A 17,064-nucleotide genomic window follows, 5' to 3' on the forward strand; every position below is an offset into this window, starting at 1 on the left:
TCCCATTGTTTTCAGAACGCAAGCAGTGATAGTACAACGAGGCCTTTTGTTAAGCTTCTCTTCTTATTACAAGTGATAAGTTTCTATAATTCTAACACAAGAAACACAAATCTTATAGTTAGATCGGCACTATTAAGAGCATGTAAAATTGAAAGCACAAATTTATAGCAAACATTCAATATGGCTAATTAACGAAGTGTTTCCCTTTCCAACTAAATCGTCACACACGTCGAAATAAACTTTAACCATTCGGTAATATTTCCGGCTCGTCTTCCAATAATCTCCAAAGTTCGTCTAGTAATGTTAATAATTAAACGAGCGGAGAAGATATTACCTACCAATTTCCCGTACAGCAATGGAAACGTAAAAAATAAATTCGGGATTTCGTTTTAATTATCCTTGTTTTACAACCGGCGCGTAAAAAATTGGGTCTAGTAGAATTCCCATTATTAATCTTCATTACCCCGTTTCGTTTTGTTTATTACCTTCATTATTATCACTTATACGACGCCGTTCCCTTTCTTATTTCTGTAGAAGTGCACCGCAACAGCTTAATTTTTACAGTAGCAGTAATGTTTCCCTTTATAATAATTTCCGGCAAGCGCTTTATGCATCCCACGTCGGTCATTTCGACGTATACGTCCCGTGCCCGTAATTTTCAGTTTTTCACACTTTTAATTGTGATCTTCGGTTTGGGACGCAATTTCGGGGGAAGTTGTAATTTTTTTATGAAAATAGTGTAGGTATTCAACCGCTTTTATGTTCCCATTAAATGTGTATCTACGAGCGAATTTTTCCAGTTGTTGTATACGGCGATATAAAAAATTGGGATGGGAAATTCATGCAAATCTTGCGCGTATAAAAATTCGCGTGGAAATTATCAACGGCTTTTCCAACAGGTTACATACAGAGAAAATTTTGAAACGATTAATTCGCGTGATCGGAAAATTACTTTTCATCTTTATCGCCAAATCCATTTTAAATTGATTGACGTGCGGCATAATTTTTCATTTAATTAGATTGCCTACCTGACGGAGCCGCGCTGGAATTAAATCTTGTTCTCTTAAAGGTCGAAACCATCCCGAAAGTGATCCAACGGCTAAAACACCAGCCAGCACCAGGAGACAGAAGCAAAGACCCACCAGCAACCTGCTCTGGCTGGATAATACCATCGCCATTGTGAATATTCATATGAAATACAATTTAAAATAAAACACGCGACATTTGAAAGATTGAGGAAATCATCAGCGCTCCTAGCGTACGAGAGATGTACCAGCGTTATCAAAGTCGCCACGATACTGTGCTTGAAGAAGCGTCGCGACGCTCTCTGGATTAGTACTGATCACACTATCTATCCTGCGGAACGTAGGGTGCGCGAGGGTTTATACTTTCTCGCAACCCCAAAAATTCGCTAATTACATCCGGGTATTTTTCTAAAATAATTATTTCGTAAACGTCTACTTGGCGGATTACGACATTTGAACTTTTTTTTGTTGCGCGAAAAATTTCGTTTAAAACTTCAACGCGGACCTTTTATCTTAAGGGTTTATAAAATCTCATTTCCCTAGGGATAGCTTCGAGAGTTATCGGTTACGGTTATCTCTAATCAAATCTTGGAAAATCGGTGTGAAATGCCACAGATCACTTCCTGCCCGTTTAGATCGTTTGACAAGGACTCTACGTTCGATTAACCTAATATAATATAAATGGGATTGTACAATTTAAACCCCCGCGTTTCTTTTAGCAATTTTCGCCACCCCCGTTTAAACATTAATCACGACGAGATTAATAACGGCGTATTAATCAAAACGCTTTCTATGCCCCTACAAAAATGAATCGTTTATAATAATCGGTGCAAAATGAATAGATGTTTCCTAAGAATTCGTAAGGCGCACTCTAATTTACGTAACATTTTTAATGAATTAGTAATTTTCGTAAGGTGGTTTCCGTACGAGCCGCCGGCGAAAAACTTTTATAAAAAATTGCCTCAACAGATCGTTACGTAAAAAGTTACTTTCCGGGTAAATATTTACTAAAAGCCCACGTCTCATTGGTAATTCAATTATGCATAAATAATGTCTACACGAAAATAACGGTTGTTTTATAAACGAAATCGAACTTTTAGCCCTTGGTAAAGATAACCACGGGAGCTGTCCAGAACGCTACGTTTGCCACACTTTTGTAAAATTATGATTTTGAATTAATTTGAATTTACGTGAATCAATTAGAATTAAGGAGAATGAATGTAAACAAATGTAAAGAATTGATGTGGAATTTGAATTTATTAAAAAAATAAATAATAATACAATTAAAAAGTTTCCCCCATTCCAAGCACCTTTTTTGAGTTGTGTGTTATGGGGTGTTTTCTCAAAAAATAAAGCTTCCGATTTATACTGAATCTCAACGTTTGAATTAAGAACTATTCCGACAAGATATAAAGTACAATAAACAGAAGCCAGAGTCTGACATGGAACCTATGCCTAAACCAAGCAAATTCCATTTGCTAAACTGCACACGCAAATGTGTGTCAGTAGTAATACTTTAAGTAAGCAACTTACAATTATCACAGTGACCGTAAACAATTAATTTTAGATATTCTTATAAACTGCTATGTTTGGATAATTAACTTTTTTAGAAGCGCTGTAAACTTCTCAAACACAAATTGGTATATAAATGTATAAAAGGAGATTTTTCGACAAGTACCCTTTTATCCGAGCTACCTTCTTCGTTACGGGTTGTGAGACTGCTTCCCGGTGGTAGTTCATCCCCTTTATCCTTCTATCCGATTGCCATAAGTCTGGCCTACATCTACGCAGAACGTGAGGCTGCGTTCTGGTGGGGTGGGGTGGTGGGGTTCTCCCCTGATTGGTGTTCTAATAGTCTGTGATTTTTTGTCTATTTTACTTAAGTGTTTTACAGTATCTTAACTTGACTTTTTTTTTTATGTTATTTATATGTATAAATTGCTCTGTTAGCAGATGCACTAGTTTATAGTAAGTTGACGACACTGATATAGTTTATATACTATGATAGCTGGAACATTTAAAGATTAAAGAAGATTAAAGAAGATTAAAGATTAAAGAAACGTTCACTAATTTTATTCGTGGTCCTTCGAGCCGGATTCGGACCATTCGAGAGGCGAGAGGCATTACCATTATCATCGAAGTCGGGATCTTCGGAGCGTACAAATTTCGGGGTCTCTACTTCAAGAGAAGAACATCAAGCGATGAGCCCAGTGTGCAGCAGTCTGACACCGCGACTGAATCTCAGCCAGCACAAATGATCACCCTAAAACCAATGCATAGGGAGGCAATAGGGGCAAGATGCCTCGAGCCCTCAAAGCTCGGAGGGCCTCGTACGGCATCGTTGTAGTTGTTGTACCGTATGATTGATCTCCAGTTTTTACCAAAACATTATCAAGGTAATTAACAACTACTGGTACCTACAAACAATAAAATAGCAACAGTGTCTAAGGTTAAACTCGACAAGGGTACGTTGTATTATAACGCTGATATTAAAAATAACGACGTTATAATACATTTATTCTAAATTCAATGGAATTGTATGGAATTTAATAATGGAATTCTGTAGAATTATTTGGAATGCTATGGAATTCTTTGTAATACTTTGGAATTGAATGGAATTCTTTGGAATTCAAGGGAATTCTTTGGAATCTAATTGAATCATTTTGCAGTTTTGGAAAAATTTCATCCAAATCCGCTCAACCGTTTAGGATTCAGTCACAAACACAGGTACAAAGGTACAAAATTTTATATATAAACATATACATATAAATTGTTTAAACAATGTAAATCTAACCTAACCTAAATCGGACCAGTAGGTAGGCGGACATACAGAAACGATCTAAAGGATTGTTAATAATTTAGTCCATTCTTTCAATTTCGACATTCTCTCCCAACATGCGCCCTGACTCTGACAACTTCTTAATAATATAATTTGTTTATTTTGTGGGTACAAAACAAATTAGGCCTTAATTTATACGTTACATTTTTTTTAATACGGAGAATTGCCCTTTTTCAGTTAAAAATTGTTAAAAAAATGTATAAATTGTTTAAACAATGAAAATCTAATTCGGGTATAAATTAGACTTTAATTCATAGTTTTTGAAGCAACTAATAAAATTTCAATCGGAGAAAGTGGGGGTGCTAGCTTGATTTCAAGTTAGCACCCCCATACGATACTTTTGAAGCCAGCACTTTTGCATAGAAAAAATGTCAGTTTCAAGGGATGATTTATATGAGTTTCATTTCTTTTGTGAGTTGCAATAAACTTTGCGATTACCAGATTCGTAATCTTATATTTGAATGTCGCTTAATTTATTAATTTATATACCGGGTGTGCCATTTAATCTTGAGACAGTCGATTATTGCGGAAACTAGCGAGGAAAATGATTTATATGAAATGTCAAGTGTAGAGAAACTTAATTTTTAGCACATTGTCCAACTCAGGTTGGAAGCCGCTATTGCGGCTACTTTATCCGTTCGTTCGAGGCCTTAACTACTCCTACAGATTAAACTTATTTTCCTTTGTACACATAAATAGACCGTTACATGACCTTTCGGGAAGTACTGATCAATTCATGGAAAATGCGGAAAATGCTCGCTATAAGGCGAAAACCTTTTTTACATTTTTTCAAATAGAAACCACTTTTTATTGAATGTTCCTATTAATCGGAAAATAATTTGTCTTGTCTGGTAGATTGACTTTTTCTTTTCCCCCGGTTCTACAGTACAAATGTACGTTCGTGGGGTATAGAATACCCCCCCAGTGAATGAAGGTTTTATGTCGTTGTATAGGTAAATGAAGATTGAATCTCACATTGAATCAAACACCCCGATTCTTTCCCAAAACGTTTAGAGTCATTAGTACTTAGTCTGGGGGATTGTAGAGCCCCCCCCCCCTACACACCGAGTTATAAAACTTTTTTCTCTACACTTACTATATTTTGAAAACGTTCCTAAAAGCGCCATTTTCGGTTTGGATAGAAAGATTTTATGTGAAGAATTTGGCACATTTTTTATTTTGCACTAAAATAAAAAACTGCCTATTGCGGTAAAAAAAGAATTGAGGAACACAAAAGGATATTTTTGGATATTACGCAACTTTAAGAAACTCTTACTCTAGCGCCAAGTTTAAAAAATAATAAAAAGCCATTTTTAGGGAAATGGTACAATTAAAGAAATTTAATACCTGACAAACATCTGACAAAATTAAAGGAAATCCCGAGGAAGGTATAAGAGCATTTAGCGAAATAGGTTTTGGAGGATGAAAAAACCCACCTGAGAAAATTATCCAGAAATATTGAATAGTATAAAAGGGAGGTTATAAGACAATTATATTTCCTTCACAAAAAAAAAAATAGAAAAACTCAATCCAAGCAGCGTTCAGAAAATTACAAGAAATCCAAAGTGAATAATAAAGTGGACCCTATTTTAAAGGTCTTTATGAAGAGATTAAAAATTGTATCCAAAATGCATTAGTAAAAGTAAGTGAGACTTTAAAGGAAACTTTAAAAAAAACGTAGTGGAACTATACTATAGTATAAAAAAATAAATGGCTTATAATTTTTTTTCAGTGTTAAATAAAGTGTTAGTCACAAAATTGTTAGCAAGATAGCACGATTTAATGGATTGGTTAAAAATCGGTTTTAATTTTAGAACAATAAAGAATAATAAAATTGTCTATTCATGGTATACACCCACACTCATATGGAATAACTTACGATCGTAATGTGCGTGTAGAAGAAATAAAATTTTCTAGCGCAAGAATTTTTTTGTTCTTATTATAATGGATGTTAGAAAATAGAATCTTCCTTGAAAAAGCTCATAATTGGATTAAGATTATTAGTTACTTTTACAACGTACATCTTAATTGCATACTTTGATTCAATTTTCGTTTTTAATTACCTACCATTACAAGAGTAAGTTTGGTCCTACATTCAATCGACGTCTCCTTGTCTAACCATTATTTTTTGACCTTTCCAAGTAAAATTGACGCTAATATAACATCTGAAGTTTCACGAGAAACGAGAATGCAAAAAGTATAGGTAAGCCGTCACGTTGGGTAAAATAATTACGTTACGAAAGCTTTCATGTGATATAATTCCAGTATAATGAGGAAGCATGCTGGACGTCTCGAGTTTGGAATCGCCAAAATGCAATTATTGAATAGATAGTAGATAATAGAAAAGAAGAAAAGTGGAGGTTTGTCCGTAAGTTTAAAATTCCACGAACTATATTCAGTAGCCGTAATAATTTTCGCTTAAAGAGCAAGTAAGTTTATGAAATTACATTTCAGTTTCATAAAATCCTCTATCGGAAAATTGACTCGGCGGCGGAGTACGTCTCATGAGAAACTGAAAAGGGAAAAACAGAAGCTTATAATTGACGGAAAAAGGCAAGGTATTTTATTAGTTGCATTATTAATAAAATGCTTTCACGCTACCTTAACTTGACGGCGCCTCGATTACGTTAATAAATAAATCTACTAACAATAAGTTTCTTAATTATTGTGGAAGTAATGAGCTGCTTTCTCTCAGAATGTTTATTCAAGGCTCGAGACTCTCCGATACAATGTCTCATCGTCGAAATTTAAGTATTTATAAATAAAGCACAAAGGGTTGTCAAATGTATACTTATTTACTCATTTACGAAATGTTCATTTATAAAATTTGTTCTTTTGATATTTCTCCTTTGTTTCAGTTTAAAATCCCACTCGCTAATTGTAACAACTCTTTTTTGAAACCTACGGAACTTTTTCCGAGAAGTTTAATTTTTTTAACTCGCTCAATACCAAAAAGATTAGATTACACATTTTAATGAGCTTTACACTCATTAAACTGATTCTAAATTAAAGTATGCTCCGATTCTGATGAAGAAATTCTCGTTATAATCTCTTGTAAAAACGTCATTGTGCTAAATTATCATTGTTCGGGGAAAATCCTTCGCCCACAAGTCTTCGGCGAGTGTGAGGGAGGGATTGTAGTCGACAAACTCTAGATCTACGTAAATAACTTGATGCATACGAGACTGGAATTTTTACTTCTTTGATTAGTCGCCTCTTACGACACGCAGTCACCCTGCGGTAGGTGTATTCTTTCACCCGCCCCTACACGGGGTGAAACATCAAACCACACAAAACATGTGCTTGTAAAATCATGCAATAATTGATGATCAAGCACAGAACAGTAAATTTTCATTAATTTTCTGCTCGAACGATTCAGCTTGGTATTAAGACGCCGCGTGTTTACTTTAATTTCTGTCGTTTCGATAATCTCAAATTGACCTAGATTTTAATTTAAGATTAGAGTAAGATTCTAATACGCTTAATCTTTAGCAGCTGTAATTTGCATCTGAAAATCGATTTAGATCATACTCCGCCGATTTTTAAATTTCCGTTATGTTTTGTGCAAACAAATCCAACTGCATTGTCTAAATTAGTAGTAAATGGGATTGGGTACAAAATGCGTGACATGGTGACACTATATGTAGCGAATTTTGCTAAAGGAAAACGATTCTGATCAATATTAGTGTAATTTTTTAAGTAAATAATAATTCATTATGAAGCTTTTGAGTACAAAACCATATTCAGATATTTTTTCACGTTATTTGCAATTGCACTAACCACGCCAAATTCTTTACTTTGCTACTGAATTTACGACGTGCAGAATTTCAAGTAGTCTTCCAGTGAAGGATAATAAAACATTTTATAAACCCTGCTGCAAATTAGTAATTCAGCTTTTGCAATAATACAGAATAGAGTAACCTGTCAGAAACGGTGGCGTACTTCATTATTTCATTTTTTACCCATAAAAACCACCAACCGCCACGTAAAGTTAGATGCAGACTGTATACAACGTATCAGCAATTAACGCACAAAAGTTTGCTAGTGCAATACAGAAATAATCCTGTCCTTAGGGATATCTGTGCTGTGTCTAAACTTATAAAGCAGAGTTTGTTGAGAAATTATTTTAAAATGTAAATGCGGCGGCTTAACATGGAACACGTAGATTTTTAAACGACAAATTCGAAATCCCTTATACAAACAGAATGTTTCTGCAACTTACTCAGACACGAAGATCTGACAAGAAACTCATCTTTTTCGTTATACCACAAAACAGCACAATTTTCGTAGTCGCTTCTTTAAAGTTTCTCGTAAAAATCTTGCCGGTTATATGTCATCATACTCGATTTGCCCTAATTCCGTACAGAAATCTGCGTCTATACTTGTTCCAGAACGTAACAATATAAGGTTGCCTTTTAAGTTTAAGGGAAATTAAAATAAAAAAGCCAATTTAACTTTGATAAAGAATACTGATCCACGCCCATACTTTTTCTTTTAACAAAGTGAACTAAAAACGAATTCAAAATCAAATGATTCAAATGTCAGCCTGCGTGATAAAATTATAAATTTTAACATATGATTAACGAAATGACGGGCGTCTTTTATTATTTATTTTCGCAAATCATACGGCTACTTATTCTTAATGTTATTAATATATTCTTATAGCACTAAACATCTATTAGTATATTCAAATATTAGTTTATAATGTGCTATTATGATGAAAAACACAAAATGGCAGTGTACTACTGCGACTGTTGAAAAACGCTGTTTATATACGTATTATCAACGTAGAATGTTGACTCTATGATTTATATAAACGAATAAAAGTCGTATTTTAAACGTAGGAATAAAATTCGTCTACACAAAAACGTATACCTACCATCTAGGTACCAATACCGAATTTATCCTATCCAAGCGCTTTATAAACGTTTTTTAAACGGAAGTGTTTGCTGGGTAGTTACTAAACAATTCAACTTTTTCCCGAAAAACTAAACAATGGAGGCATAATCATCAAAAGACGAAATTAGTGAAGAAGCGAAAGAAGCAGAGCTTAGTTTGGTTCCCAGAACATCTGAAATCACTTACAATACAGAATTTGATAAATTTACTTTTTAGTTAAGACAAGATAAACTGTGACAGAACACGTTCTACTTGCTTACTTTTTGGACCAGGTATTAATGAAGCCTTTTAATTTTGGTCATATTTATTCTCTTTTCTTTTATTACTCGAAGGTGTACAAAGCCTCTCTCTAAACAAAATCAATTTTTGCTGAATGAAGTTTTTTTCGAGTTTTATTTTAGCATTTATTAGGATTAAAACACTCCATTAATATACGACCAATCAGCTTGGTGATTGTTTCAAATTCTAACCAATCAGATGATTTTTTATCTGATTAAACGCTAGGTAGCTTTTTATCAGCGATAAAAATGCGCGTAAGAATGCGTAAAATATATAGCGGTAGTAAAGTTTACTGTCTTTTATTAATCTTCCTAAAATACACTCGATTTTGGTTTTCAATCAGGATAATTCTATTTTTAATTCACTCAAATTTTGCGGCTTCCTGGAAAAAACTCGATGAAAAGCTTTGTCAAAAGCATATGATCAAATCGCTTCAGCTATCACACTTTTGATGTTTAATTTTTTATTTGTTACTCAGTTGTAAACGTTGATTAACAAGACAAAACGCAAACGGATAAACGTCATCTTTAAACGTTACTGACTTGTAAAACTGACAGCTGACGTGTAAAAATTTTACAGGTTAGTAATCTAGTAATTTCATTGGCCAGAATTAATGCGAAGTCTATGTTACATGGATAACATGATATTTTAGACATTTCTTTGAGATCAATTTAAGAACTAATTATTTACGTTTACAAATGAGTAACAAATAAAATATTGTACATTATACGCCAGGTAATAGTTTTTACTGGCTTTAGGAGATGACAGGCTCGCCTGACGGCTCGCCAGTCAACTTCTCCTATCGCCAGTAAAAACTCACTTACCTGGCTAATAATGTAAAATACTATTTCCGTTGCAACAAAACTTTCGTGTAAAAATAAAATTATCCCATTAAAAATCAAGCCACCGTGTATTTACCCCCGATAAAAAAATAGTCAGCTGCACGGCAGAGGGGGGAAATACGTCAGTTAAGCGCGTAAAGGGGTAAGAAATAAAGTAGAAAATAGTTATTTGTACAAATAGAGAAGAAAATGGAGTTTTTCAAATGTGTCAATTGAACGAGGGTTGAAAAACACTTTCTTCTCAAGTTTTACACATAATTTTTCTGAAACTGCAATCAAAATTGAAAAATTATCGTATGCAATAATGAAGTTTGACACATAGCAATCTAGATTCGGGTATGTTTCAATTTTAATTGCCATTATTAAGATTAACTCAGCAATTGTTTTTTACTTTCCTCACTAAAGAGAAAAATATCACGTTATTCACTCTTTTTAGGGAAAGGAGAGGAAAATCACATTTTCTTAATCTTTTTTAGAGACGATAGTAGTTGTTTCTAAAGTAGCTTCGGAAAATAGTTTCTTTCCATATCTATATATTATAACATATTATATTATTTATCTTGAGACGATTTAATAACTCAATGGAATTATCTTTTTTTGGAAAAAAGTTTCAAACAAAGGTGGTGAGATTTTAAGGGGGCTAATCGGTCGTGATCTCGAGGATGACCTTAACCTCGACTTTCGCGGTCAACTTCAGAATGGGGCCCCCTAATTTAAAATTCGGAAATGAAAAGAACAGGAAATTGTACTATCGGACAGTTTCTTATTTATCAATTGCCTTGATCTACGAGTACCAACGAGAGGCAAACCGCTGGAGTAATTTAATTTGGTGTACACGGTTTGAATAATACGAGTAATTGTGGCAATTAAACTTTAAACCTTCACCATATAATTTTAGCTATTTTTTGCAATGCCAACTACAGATGCTTCCAGTAAAGGCAGACTGCGCTTGCTACCTTTTTTATTTAGAGAGATATTTTTAGTGCATTTTTGCTGGCTGGCTGGCTGGCAATTACAATAGCTAGAGACTTCAAATTTTCACTAAAATCTTTCTGCTATAGTGTACATGTGCAGGATCTAGTTGGCTCACGAGGGCCACCCGAGAGAAATAGCTATGAAACGACGATTACCTACCTATGGGAAAGTGTGGTGACCACAAATTGACAGGGGAGCTGAAGAAATGGTGGAACCTTGTTTGGATTGTCTCCTAGTGTCCAAGCCAAGTCGAACACACAACGGACCTGCAAGTAAGGAGTTTCACTTGTTTTGGGGGGAAGTGGAAGATCTAAACCGATCAACCATAGGTACCACACCGCATAGTACCACAGATAAATGGCGGTCCGAGCGTCTCTACGGCAGAAATAATAGAGACAAAATCCCAGCTATCTATGATTTATGCAGTGAGCAGCCGGACGAAGAAGCCTATGATGAGACCTAATAAAGGGGAAGGGCAGGGAAGACAGGACAGAAATTGAGATACGTGTTGGGGACGTAAAATGTCCCATAAACTCTTTCCGAATTTTGGCAATGACACTTATAAAGTTCAATAATGGTCCGGAAATTAGTTCTGGAAGGAGAGGACATCAGCCACGCCAAGAAAATCCGAGATACAGCTTTTCAGCAGCCTAACGGCGCGGCGTATCACCTACCTGGGGACCGGAGATATCCAACAAATCGGATCATTTACAGGATTTGGAGGACGGTTCAACTAACACGGAAGGTTCCCTGAGCCATCGAGCCATCTGAGAACCTGAAGGTAGTGAATCCACTCAGATTGGAAGAAAGGGAGGAATGTGGAGACCCGCAGTGGATGCGGATCGGAACGAGTAAGATTAAACGCCGGCGAAGTATTATCTGTTGTCTATGGGCTAGATGTGTTTGTGACATAATAAATAAATAAAAGCGTATTCAAATAGTAGTATTTTACTGGGTTATTGCACTAGTACGACTGAAGGCGATTGCCATTTTTGAACTATTTGGGGCTTACAGAAGAGTGGAATTCAATAACTTATACACAAACTATGTTAAAGGGGACGGCCCTGTTTTAATTGTTCATGGGATACCAAAACACGTCGGCCAAGAATATTTACTATTTTGAAGTGGAGGAATTTATTATACCAAATTGATCAAAAAGTATAGTAATTCTCGGCCAACGCACTGTAAAATTCCAAAGATTTGTTTTGTTTTATAACAACGGCAAATGCACCTGCAACCCCGTAGGGATCAACACATTTTAGACAGATTCCTATAGAATATTGCAAAGTATTTGGAGTTACCGAATGTTGAACGGTATATTAGTCCGGGCGAGAAATTCAATAAAGCGCATTGTAAAGGTTCTAACGGCAAATCGTGCGACAAAGAATTTTAATGTGTTTTTAGGGTAATTGGACACTGCTAAATCCGATTTTGCCTCTCTAGCTCCTAAGGCCTCAAATCAAGATGGCGGCCAAAATGGCGACTAAAACTCACTTTAACATTTTTTTCTTGTTGAAAACAAAAATATTATGACGATTTTTATGTAGCACATACGTTTTGCCACTTAGTACTAGTTTATGAAACATTTTGAAGTCAAAAAAGATGGCGGCTGAAATAGAGCTCCAAATGCCGCGTTTTGTAGTATTCTTGATTTATTCAAAAGAATTATAATTTGTTTACAAAGTGCCTGCTTAAGTAAAAAAGAAATACAAAAACTTTACTTACACTTTTTCAAAAATGGCGGACAAGATGGCGCTTAGTTTGACTCTTGGTATGCGATATACCAGGTATAGTAGTAAAATCATTATTTTTCGTTTAATTTCATATTATTTATTACCGTATACAAACTGTATAAAAAAATAAATCGAAAACAAAACTTAAAAAAATAGAAATGAGCAAAAACATTAGGTTTTGTTCGGATTCGTCACTTGAATCCGAAGATTGCACAAGTTGAGTTTCTTCGCTTTCGTTGTTGGTGCAAACGCTTTTACATTGGTAACTTCTGGTGCACAGCATGCGTTTGCCTTTCGAATTTACAGTTCTCCGGCACTTGCACATGTAAGTTTTGCACCCTTTCTTGCAACCCACAATGTACCTAACTTTGGCATGCTTTTGGCACGGCTTCCAAGGTTTGGAGAATTGGTTGCAAGCGATCACCATCATTATTCCAACCATACTCCTTTACAGGAGGAAGAGTTTGGGAAGCTCTATCAGCAGTGTACCAAGTTAGAGACTGAGAAAAGAGCTGTATTAGAATATAAATGAAAAACAAAACTTGCCAAAAAATAATATACCTAATACGTAGGTCAGATTTGTTTTCTTTACCTGATAGTGGGCGCGCAGTATATGGGGTTTTCCTGTGGCTGAAGTTGGTGGTTACGCCAAATAATTCATGCCTTGTCTCATCAAGAATAGTACAGTTCCGACGCCGTAAAGTCTTACCATAAATTCCTCACATCGTTTTAAAGTATCTTCTGAAAGAGGATGAACACCTAGTCCAATGAGCAAGGCGGCGTACTTTTTGAATACTCCGAAAGCTCTTTGTTTTCCAATGCCAGCAAAGTAGGAAGTAGTGTCGAAACCAGTTATAGCATGAAATACAAGAATACCTTTGACCACTGTCTTTGGAAGAGCTTCGTAAACTTTATGAATTGGAATGGAATATACTTGCGGTCTTGACTTGTACCGGATCTCATATAGCACTGAGTGCAACTCATCGATGAAAAATGGTACAGAAGTAGAATGAAAACATCGGTATCTCTTGCTGCAACTACAATTGTCTGGAAGTCAGCTTTTACAGCGTGCAGGACACTTCGGGTATCTGCTTCTTCATGGTCGGCATGAAGTGCGTCTAAATCAATTTCTGGATGAAAGGTCCTAAATTACGAGTGCGTTTTAAACGCTAAACAATTCTATTTGTAAAACTAAAAAACTTTATAAGGATTTTATAATACAGAGTGGCCCAACGAGAAGTATACAGAGGGCTTTTATGGGTATTAAATTTAGAAATTTCGAAAAATCCTCGAACACGTCAATTTTGTATTCGAGGGGGACAACTTTTGGAATACAAATCACGAACCCAAGTCTTCACCCCTCTACGTAGGGAGCTCAACCCCTAAAATTTTAAATGGAATCCTATGGCAAATGGCGCATTATTTGAAAGCCAATTTAATCGTGATTATTAATCTGCTTTGATTTTTAAATTCTATCGATTCGTTTCGGAGATATTCGCATTTGAAATGTTTTTTTCTAATAAACCAAAACAAATGCGATCTAAGTCACCTTGTATTAAAATTTTTAAATTGTGCAAAAAATAACAAATAACTTTAAACACACAACATTTATTTCAATAAATGCTCGAATTGCCTTCCGCCTGCTTCCATGCAATAATAGATTTGCTTCAAAACGCTGCCGTACATGTTGCAAGATTTCAGGGGTAATCGCTCGAAATTGTTGAGTTATACCGTAGTGTATTCTATTCTTACACTATGGTTATACGTGCTCGCAACCCTTGTAATGTTCCGGGCGGAGTAGCATAAACTTTATTCTTTAAATGTCCCCACAAGAAGTAATCTAAAGGACTTAAATCAGGGGAAAAAAACCATTTCAAATGTGAATATCTCCGAAACGAATCAATAGAATTTAAAAAGCAAAGCAGATTAGTAATCACGATTAAATTGGCTTTCAAATAATGTGCCATTTGTCATAGGATTCCATTTAAAATTTTAGGGGTTGAGCTCCCTACGCAGAGGGGTGAAGACTTGGGTTCGTGATTTGTATTCCAAAAGTTGTCCCTCTCGAATACAAAATTGACGTGTTCGAGGATTTTTCGAAATTTCTAAATTTAATACCCTAAAAGCCCTCTGTATACTTCTCGTTGGGCCACTCTGTATAATTATTAATATCTCCCTAACGCGCTCAAAAAGATTTCAATAATTGCTATTAAAATATCATCAAAAGTCATAAAAATACCCGCATTTTGGGAACCATTTTGATTTATTTTTTTCGCAAATTGTTATTATTAACAATGATGGGTAGAAAAATTCATTTTAACCCATTTGTACCATCCTCCTATAACAAAATGCAAATTTTTTCTTTGCAACTAAAGAAATTAGTTAACACAAGTTTCTACCGTCATTTTGACCACCATCTTAATTTGTTTTTGGCTACATATTCTTTAATAAGATAGTATTAAATAATGTACTAGAAAATTTCAAAGTGAGTTTTAGTCGCCATTTTCGGCGCCATCTTGATTTGAGGCCTTAGCAGCCGGAATTATAGGTGGTGACAGACAAAATCGGATTCAGCAGGGTCCAATTACCCTAAAAACACTTGTCACCAAAATGTCTCAAGATTTGCCGTTAGAAATTCTCGCCCGGACTATACGGGGTATTAATTCCGGAGGACCTCTGCAACAATTATGGCAGACTGTGGTGCCGATATTAAGACACGGCGATTGGAAAGCAGAGGGATATGTGGCAGATTCACTAGAAAATAAGAAAAAAAATGCCCTAGCACTTGGGTCATCGGTTGGAACCTGCAGTATTTCTACAAGTGAATCGACTGCCAAGACCCCAAGTTCTGGACAATTACCAGAAATTCAAATTGTACATTTTATATTAAAACAGTACTAAGTGCAAATTTGCTTTGTTTAGGTTCTATCTTAGCTGTTGTCATGGCATATGACAATTTTTAGTGTCTCAAAGAGACAATTATAAGACTACTCGACTACAAAAGTGCCATCTTGCATTAAGACGATCCATAAAAGTGGCTGCTTGCATTATACTATTCGACGTATAAGACAAGCGTGCATTTTCTTCTCGCGTATTCTGCCGTTTTTCTCTCAAAATAAAGTGTTAATTTTATTTGAAAAATAAAGCCTTAAAAGCTGTAATATAACCCACCGTTTACGAATACCTACATTCAATTTCATGCCTGTAAAAAGGCCCGTTTCGCAATTCCGAAGCTGAAAGAACTACCGCACTCCCTCTTTTTTTTGCGAAATCATATGCGCATTTTACATCTGTTACCCGACATTCATCTGAACTTCCGCCCTGCGTCCGAGGTCAACTCCGCTCAACTCAAAGGGACACTTCCATTTCTTTTTCCACCCGATTAGTTCCACATGAAAAATTCCACGTTCGATTAATTCCTACAAGGCAATTATATAGATATAGATACTCCGGGCGGGTCTACAAATTTGTTGGGCCTATGGTCATTCGAGAATTTTTCTCGCACCTAAATCCGCTTTTAAACCGGAAACGAAAATGCATTATGAACGAACTTAGATTCGAAAGGGGATCTTGGAACGACTCCCCTGCAAATATTTTAGTAAATACGTACGAAATTCGTGCCGGACGTGCGTTTTCTTCGCCACAATTATAAACCGATACAAAAGGACTTGCTTAACAGTGTAATTAATTCAGTTGTTGAGCACTTTGTGACAACGTCTATTGATCTACCAAATGCGTCCGATTTCGTGTCACGCGAGATACTGTAATGTAATTTGGCTTCTTTAAACGGTTCAATGAGTACTTTTGCATCGTGTTTAAGAAGCAGATGTGAATTTAATCGAGAATTCTCCAATAGGTTTACAGACGTGCGGAGTACCGCAAGGATCCGTACACGGCTCTTTACTTTTCTTGGTCTACACATATCTGCCCTTTAAGTTGTCCAGGGACGCTCAGGAGCTGGAGTGCAGTGGAGTGAAAAATTAACCATGTCAAGAAATTAGTCGGAAATCGTTTACTTGTGGGTTTTTGTGTGGATTATTACAATTTACTCAAAAGTCTCCTTCCTTGTATCGCCACCCTTGCTCATCCCCAGAGAATTTCGACTATTTGCACAATTCAACATTGTTCTCCGTATGTTTCTGAACACTATGCCGAAAACTGCATTTTGATACGAACTCAGCAAACATTTACAACTTTTTCCTCTGTACCACGTTCCTCTTTCGCTTCCTTGACGCATTTTGCACACCAACTTCACGACTTTAACGCATCTTTGGGGCTTTGTGAGCTGTTTTTTTAACTTTTAAAGAATTTTTTTAAAGAATTTCTACCTTTTTATTTGGTTTAACCATTTGTATCTACTTATATTCTGTGTTTTTGTTCATGTGAAATGTTAATAAAACTTTTCAATTATATTTTCAATTGTAATTAATTACATAAAGCTTAAAGCATAAGCCTTTTACGAAATTTTCTAA

The 17,064-nt window shown here is 35.5% G+C and overlaps 1 protein-coding gene across 1 annotated transcript in view; it reads right to left on the reverse strand.

Moving 5' to 3' along the window:
- Positions 1 to 17,064, reverse strand: part of LOC116166381 — a 105,382-nt gene that overhangs the window by 17,945 nt on the left and 70,373 nt on the right. Inside the window, exons 3-4 of the mRNA XM_031481336.1 lie at positions 13,302 to 13,481; positions 12,960 to 13,092 (exon numbers count right to left, since the gene is read on the reverse strand). Of these exons, the coding sequence (XP_031337196.1) occupies positions 12,960 to 13,092; positions 13,302 to 13,481 (313 nt within the window). The remainder of the gene's footprint in view (positions 1 to 12,959; positions 13,093 to 13,301; positions 13,482 to 17,064) is intronic.

The sequence above is a fragment of the Photinus pyralis genome, unplaced genomic scaffold, assembly GCF_008802855.1.
Source record: "Photinus pyralis isolate 1611_PpyrPB1 unplaced genomic scaffold, Ppyr1.3 Ppyr1.4_LG3b, whole genome shotgun sequence".
Classification (NCBI taxonomy): Eukaryota; Metazoa; Arthropoda; class Insecta; order Coleoptera; family Lampyridae; genus Photinus; species Photinus pyralis.